This window comes from Elaeis guineensis, chromosome 1 (genome assembly GCF_000442705.2).
Source record: "Elaeis guineensis isolate ETL-2024a chromosome 1, EG11, whole genome shotgun sequence".
NCBI classification, from domain to species: domain Eukaryota; kingdom Viridiplantae; phylum Streptophyta; class Magnoliopsida; order Arecales; family Arecaceae; genus Elaeis; species Elaeis guineensis.
The window spans coordinates 92,042,956-92,051,198 of record NC_025993.2 but is presented as its reverse complement, the minus strand read 5'-3'; the positions used below and the strand labels follow the sequence as shown (position 1 = coordinate 92,051,198).

The following is an 8,243-nucleotide window of genomic DNA, read 5'->3' as shown; positions in this document are numbered from 1 at the left end:
AAGCTGGAGGTAGCCACACAAGCTGGCCTCATGTTCCTTCATTAGCAACCAAAGAAATCACACTCATCATGCTTAAAACCTCAGCGATAGTAGCAAACAAAGGCTTGGCTATGGCACCCCAAACCACACTCTCCACTATGCTCGAGGGAGCGGTGCCAATGTCAAGCATGCTCGGCCTTGGCTCGGCAAGTGATTTAGTTGCCTCAGCTCGAGCCCTAGCATCAACAAGGTACACCCCTAATGCACTTTGAAGTGGCTCTACATCAGACAGACTTCCCTCTACTTCAGCAAGCTGAGCACCAACCCCTGTTTTGGTCAGAGGGGAACCACCGATTGTGCTTGAAGAAGGTCTGGTTGATATGATCTCGACAAGAACATTAACAGCAGTTGAACCCTGACCTCCCGCACCTTAGCTCAGATCAACATCTGCAATAACCCCTTCATCTGAAGGTTCTTCAGTCCAAGCAGGCTAAATGCCATCCTTTACTTATATTTGTGGTACATTCCTGGTGGCACCCAAAGAAGGCATGATAGGAGAAACGTAATAGTTGAGCTTTGTCCTTCCATTCCTTACTTCATTCTAACATATTTAACTTTTCTTCTCTTCACCTTCAGCATACCGACACAACATCACCTAAAAAATCCAACCCTCATCAGTCTTGAGGAAACCCAAAGTCTCATCCAATGCTCTGGCCGCCAATGCCATAATGGACCTGAAGAGCACTCTTTACTCCCTTCATCTAAACCAAAGAATGCTTCGACCTCGGGAGTAGGGGATAACTGATACATCCAGAATACTCCATCCACCATAGCACTGGCACCCCAATGATGGCCCACCACATATCCCTGTTGGGAGGTACAAGAATAACCAAGGAGCCACAGTCATGAAAGCACCCATGATCGCATTGAAGGAAGTTTGGAGTCTTCCATCTGCTAAGCGATAAACTGCTAGCTCTACTCCTCCATAACACAACCTCAACAAACTTAGGACGTACAAGTCATTATTCCCTAACAATCTAGATACACCTTCACGGCCTCTAGGAGAAAGAATAGCACACATCCTCCAGGTGATAGGTATCCATCTTCATTTATCAGTTTTAAATTTTTTAAAACCCTATAATTAAGTGAATACTTGCTTCACATACCATTTCTCGAAGACGAACTCTACATGCACTGTATTTATCTTTTCCACAAACTCTGAGCTCATCCTGGAATTTACTAGTACACTCCAAGTATCATCCAGAGTCTGTCAAATCACCACATTTCATCTCTCTATCCATATCCCTTTCCACCTCATAATCAACTTTGCTGATCATTAAACTCATCTTGAAAGCTTAGCCTCTTCTGTTTGCTTCTGGAAGACTAATTTAGGTATCAAAGGATCCACCATCAGGAATCTCCACCCCAGCCAGAGGACTTTTCTTGTCTGGTGATTTTACAGAGTCTGATTCATGGGATCGCTCGAGGACCAAAGTTCAGCTTGCATGCTTTCCAAAGTTTTTATCAGCCTTTTGGAGACCACTTCATCCTTTCGCCATGACTCCAGCTTAGCGATCTAATCCAGGTCAATTTTCTAGCAGCAACACACACTATATAATATAAGGTTGCTACCTCATGCATTCACGAAAGATTTGATCATGAGGTTATCATTAGCTCGGGTATAAATAGCAGTAGTGGCTGGAACAAAAAAATTATATGAACAAGCTAGTTTTCTTTTGAAAATATTGGGCATCATCATCAGATAAAAATAATGCCTCTTAGATCTAAAAATTCGGTCACTTGCGTGTAATTTGAAACGAAATGGTGCAAGAGACCTCGGAGATCCTGAAACGAAAATCAATGTCATATTTTTAAAATGAAAATAGGTTGAATGATTGATCTTTTTTTCATGATATTAACCGTTGGATCATATTTTCCATAGATTTTAAAAAATTTATTCTCTTTATTCGATTATTGCATTCCATTTCTTTTACCAAATCCAACGGTCGACGTTGTTAAAGAAGTGGAATCATCTTTTCATATGAAAGATAAAAACGGAACCCAACGAGAACTGTGGAAATCACACATTAAACGGGCAACAATGACAAAGAACGGAAGACAAGAAGGTCGTCAACACTAATTGACACGAATAAAACAACGACAATTGTCTATGCCTCGAACAGCGATCTCTCCTCAAGCAGAAATTATATTGCCTGGACCGCGCCCAGTTAGACCACCCAAATCCCACGGTGGATAACACGCCACATTAACCCTTGAATTTCATGAAGTCCCGATTGCGCGTTATCTACCGTACACGGGCTCCGAGATTTGCGCAGATCTGCCTGGGCGACCTCCTCAACGTGGAAAGCAACGACCATTTCTGTCATCCTTCCTGTATTTTCGCCACTCCTCAACACCTTCCGTTCTCCACATTTTTCTCCATTTTCCTTTCCGTTTCCTTCTCTCTCTCTCTCCATTCCGGTCTCCTCTTCTTCGTCTTTCTTTGTCTAACTGTCTCTTTTCTAAGTTAGCCCGTTTCGAGAAGAAAACAAGAAAGAGAGAAAACAAGAGGAAATGGAGACGAAGCAATCTCCTCTACCTAAGAAATCCAACAGCTTCTCTTCCTCCAGCCGCGAAGAGAAGCTCCGAGAATCTGACAGGAACCTTTCCTTAGGTGCCATCAAATTTGGAGATAGACACGAGAAGAAGGAGACAGATGGTAGCAAGGAGGACTCTATAGAGGAAGAGGTAGAGAAGGAGGACAAGGAACAGGAGAGAGTGGAGGAGAAGGCTACAGAGGAGGAGGAAACAAGCAATGAGAATGTCGAAGAGTCCGATCCCAGCTTCATTGCCATCTCCGATGAGATCGATCACTTCCTCGGCGTCCTTGCCAGCCTCCAAGATGTTCAGGATCAAGGTTATGAGCTACCTAAGCTCCCCGAACCGATCATCGAGAAGTTCATCGATGTGTTGGAGAAGGAGATCGCCACGTACGAGTCGGGCGGGCAAAAATGGTCTCCCGACCATGACGAGATCTCCCTCCTCGACGCTTTCAATCGAGTTCACAAGCTGGCATCGGCGCTAACACCATTCTCGTCGGAGCCCAGGTACAACCATGCCATGAACCGCGCCGGCGTCGTCCTCCACGATGCCATGGCCTTCCTCGAAGACGAATTCTTTTCGCTCCTCGACGAGAATTCTCGTGGAAAGCAGCAGGACCCGGGCAGCACCAGCTCGAAGACTAAGCGTCCGCCATCTTTCAGTCGACCACAACAACAACAACAACATGAACATGTGGACAGGTGCATTTTGCCGTCAGCTGAATCCAGCACCATTAATGAAGAATATCCACAAACATATCCAACGGATATCGTGGAGAGATTACGAAGCATTGCGGCGGTGATGATCTCTGCGGGCTACGTGACCGAGTGCTGCGAGGTGTTCAGCGTTGCCCGGCGCAATGCCATCTTTGCAAGCCTATCGAGCCTCGGATGCGAGAAAATCAGCATCGACGATGTGCAGAGAATGGCTTGGGATTCACTGGAGGGCGAGATCGCAACGTGGATCAAGGCCTTTCGGCACTCGATCACCGTCTCATTCCCCAGCGAGCGCGAGCTCTTCGATACCGTCTTCTCGGGCCACAAAGACATAGCCGACAGCCTCTTCAACAGCCTCGCCCTCGGGGCCATCTCTCAGCTCCTCAATTTCGCGGAGGCCGTCGCCATGACGAATCGCTCCGCGGAGAAGCTCTTCAAGATGCTCGACATATATGAGACCTTGAGAGACTCGACGCCGACCATCGATGCCATCTTCTCCGTCGATGGGAACGAGGAGGAGTCGCTCGCTTCACCAGTGATGGATCTCAAGTCGGAGATCTCCGCCCTCCGGTGCCGTCTCGGGGAGGCGGCGGTCGCGATCTTCGGCGACCTCGAGAGCTCGATCAAGACCGACACGGGGAAGACGCCCGTGCCCGGAGGCGCCGTCCACCCTCTCACCCGCTACGTCATGAATTACCTCAAATATGCGTGCGAATACAAGAACACATTGGAGCAGGTCTTCAAAGACCACCAGAGAACCGAGAGGCCGTCATCCTACGACGGCGACGATGAGCCGCCGGGTAGCACCAGAAACAATGATAACCAAAGCGACGGCGGTATTGCAGATGATCCGAAACCATTCGCAGCCCAATTGATGGTGGTGATGGAGTTGCTGCATTCGAATTTGGATGCCAAATCTAGGCTCTACAAAGATCAGGCACTGTGCAACATATTCTTGATGAACAATGGGAGGTATATCATGAAGAAGATCAAGGGGGCAGCGGAGATCCATGAGCTTCTCGGCGATGCATGGTGCCGGAAAAGGTCATCGGAGTTGAGGCAGTACCACAAGAACTACCAGCGGGAGACGTGGTCGAAGGTGCTCGCGTGTTTCAAGGATGAAGGCCTGAATGTAAGGGGGAATGTGTCGAAGCCTGTGCTCAAGGAGCGGTTCAAGAGCTTCAACGCCATGATCGACGAGATCCACAAGACGCAGAGCTCGTGGGTGGTGAGCGATGAGCAGTTGCAGTCGGAGATGAGGGTATCGATATCGGCGGTGGTGGTGCCGGCATACCGGTCGTTTTTGGGGCGGTTCTCGCAGTACCTCGACCCGGGGCGGCAGACGGAGAAGTACATCAAGTTTGGGGCGGATGACCTCGAGAATTATATTGATGAGCTCTTCGACGGCAACCCTTCCTCCATGGCAAGGAGGAGGATGTGATGAGAGGGAAATGGCTTCTTATCACCTTTGTCATTTTTTTGTCTTTAGCTGTTCTTGATTGTGTTAAAGAGTTCGAATGAAGCGAGGGTGTTGTATTCTTACAAAAAAAAAAAAACAGATATTGTATCGTAAATGTTGGGCAAGGATATTCTGCTGCGCGAAAAAAATTTTATAGTCGGATCGATCATAAAAAAAATTATGATTGAATCGTCATCGTCTATCACATACATATATTAAGATATCTATAAAAAAAATAATGATATGATATTTATCTAAACTGTTCAAATATTTTTAAAATTTATTTATTCTTTTTTTTAGTATTTTACGTGTGTGTGACAACTCATCTTTTGATGGATGTTTCCGAAGTATGTCCGACTGTAATTTCTTCCATGATCGGTCTGATTATAAAAATTTTATCCTCCACTGTGTATGGGTATAGTACATCGCATGTACCGCACAGCTACACGTGTATGTGGGTATGCATACTGTGCACCATATGGTACAGCAGACGATCCATGCACCTAAAAATTTATATTGATTTATATGTGTTCAAACATTAAACAAATATCTTTTATCAAAAAAAAAGAAAAAGACCAAAATGCCAGAGTGTTGTGGGACCCAATGACTACCACCATGGATGCAAATGAGCCAAATGACTTATAGGCTACTCAAATTTGGTGCCGACTTGAATCAAACTCAAGTCTCTAAAATATTTTTTTGAATCAAGCTCGAGTAGCAAAAAATTTGACTCAAAAACTTAAAAGCTTAATCAAATATATATATTTTATTTATAATATATTATTAATTTAATAATTTAAAAATATAATAATATATTATATTTTATTTTAGTCATTTTCTTATTATGATCAAAGCTAGAATCTGAGCTCGAGTATCGTTCAATTGATATATATTTAAATTAAATTAATTCAATCTCATATTACTTTTTTATAATTGAATCGAGCTCGAGCATCAAGCTACTCAATTCAATTATATTGCTAGCTACAATTTTGATATTAAAACATAAATGATTTCAATTGTTTTTCAACTATTGATGTTTCTATTGTATAGTTGATGTAGATGTCGTAGCTGATAAATTCTTTGATTCAAAAGTCGAACTCGAAAGAGAAAGAATTGGACTCAAAAGATCAAGAAATCAAGCTGACTACATCTGATCCTGACGACATTAATACTGTTGAGCTAGAACGGTCATAACTTTCTCATCAGATATCAGAATGGCTATTATGATTTCATTTTGAAAAGCTCTTCTCATGCTCTATGAGGATGATACTTTGCCACAACTCTGAATTTTAGAGCCTAATTCAATTGTTTGACAGGTTAACAAAAGTCTGAAAGAATCCTAATCGAATTAAAACTTTTAATTCGTATCTTAGTCTTTGTCCTAATTCATTTCAAATACCTTTTGATATTTAGTTAGGACTTTTACTCCATAAATAGGGTCCTTTAGGTCATCGTTGTAATCAGTTTAGTTTATTTCGTGATTATTAAATCAAAACTCCGGGAAAGAGAGTTTCTTCTTTCTTTATCATTTTTTCTTTATTTCTTGCATCTTCTTTCTCTTTCCATCGAAATATGATCTAGGCTATGTCAGTCGATATCAAAGCCCTATCAATCTTGAGTGGAGTTCTTCATTGCAGTTCAAATGGCAGATGATGGATTCAAGAAAAAAACCAACCTCTAAATCTGGCGGTAGCAGCCATGCAGCGAGAATGAGATTTGATGATTGAGTATGAAGATTTAAGGAGATAGATGATGGATTTGATTGCATGTCTTATGCAGTTGAAAATCGAGGAGGCAAGATTTAAGGTGGATCTAGAAGATCATGGATCTAATAAATAGCCTTCAGATTTTGAGAACCCCTTCCATAGGGATATTTTCACCCGTCGGCATGAAGGTCGAGGCAACTTATTCAAACGACCAACACACTGGCTCGATTCCATCAGAGTAGATCTACCTGAACATTTAGATAGTCTGTAAATAGAAGTGTTCCTCGATTGGTTGGATCAGATCAAGCGTATTTTTGAATACAAAGAGGTCCCAAACGACAAGAAAGTGAAGCTTGTCGTGCTGAAGCTGATGGATCGGGCTTCTTCCTAATGGCAACAATTGAAAAAAAATCAAGAAGCGTAAAAGCAAGCCGAAGATTTAGGGTTGGGAGAAGATGAAGAAGTCATTGTGGGAGAAATTTTTATCCTTCAACTATATGCAGTCCTTGTACCAGCACTTGTAAAATCTTTGACAAGGGTCTAGATTCGTGGATTATTATATAGAGAAGTTCTATCAACTAATCGTCAGAAATGATCTGTCGGAGGGTGAGGAGTTGATGGTAGTGAGGTAACTTGGTGGATTATAACAACAGATCCAAGATGCCTTGAGGCTCCACTCTCTGTGGACGGTCAAAGAAGCATACCACCATGCTGTTGTTGCTGATGTGCAGCTGTGTCACATACCTATGCCCAGATTTGACCATTTTCTGTAGAGCAACCAAGTACTGGAGAATCAGGGAGACATGTGAGGTAATATAGTTTCTTCATCTCTTGTTCGTGTTACTGTTGAAGTAAGGTCATCGAAGCCAACCCTAGCTGGATCATCAACTCTGTGGTGCTGTAATTGGTGAGATTGGACACATGCAGAACTATTAGAAAGTAGGTAGGCTTGCATGCATAGATTTCAAAATAATTTTGAAATGGCAACGGAAGCAGATCTAGGTTAAACCCTTGAACCCCATATACAATAGATCAAATCTATTAACTACTTGTGCTCGAATCTACGACATGTATATAATCTAAAAATAAAATAAAATAATATTAAGATTAGATCTCAATATCTTTGCATGGATCATACTATACCATAATCGATGATCGTGGATCTGAACGGTTCCTCTAGCTGCGAGCGTGCCTGGCCTCCACAGATATCTATATGAGGACTCACTCCGATCAGAGGCAGATGATCTCCCCAGGGTGCTAACTTCTTTGCAGAGATCTCCTCTTTGATGGCTGAAGTATCTTCTTCTCAAATCTCACAGACCCTCTAGAGATGGAGAAGAACAGGAAGAGTAGTGAAGAGGAAGAGAGAGGAGGCTCGGCTTTTAGAAAACTATTTTCTCATCTATATGTTGGGCATCCAACCTTTGGACCCCTTTTATAGGAAAGAGGGAATTAGGATTTTAGAGGATGGCCACACCAATTACACGCCACATCATATATGGGGTGTCCCATATTTCCAACACCAAAAATAAAGTAGCGTGTGAGAAAGAAATCAAATTTTTTTCTCACGTCAACCTCTTTCTTAGTGCACATATAGGATAGGGTTGGTGCCACATATTGTTCTCCATAATTTCATATTTGTTTTCTTCTTATCCTCTCATCTTGATTTGAATCAAATTCAAATTAAGTAGGAGATAAGAATCATGACTCATCGAAAAATCGTCTACTATTCTTATCATTATCTTTTGATTTGAATCAAATTCAAATTAATAAAAAGATAAG

At 42.6% G+C, this 8,243-nt stretch overlaps 1 protein-coding gene across 1 annotated transcript; it reads left to right on the top strand.

Moving 5' to 3' along the window:
- The first annotated feature begins 2,482 nt into the window (after positions 1 to 2,482).
- Positions 2,483 to 4,821, top strand: LOC105032003 (exocyst complex component EXO70C1-like). The gene has a single exon (XM_029260867.2). It carries the CDS (start codon positions 2,554 to 2,556, stop codon positions 4,735 to 4,737), a length of 2,184 nt encoding a protein of 727 aa, XP_029116700.1. The 5' UTR covers positions 2,483 to 2,553; the 3' UTR covers positions 4,738 to 4,821.
- Positions 4,822 to 8,243: the final 3,422 nt, after the last annotated feature.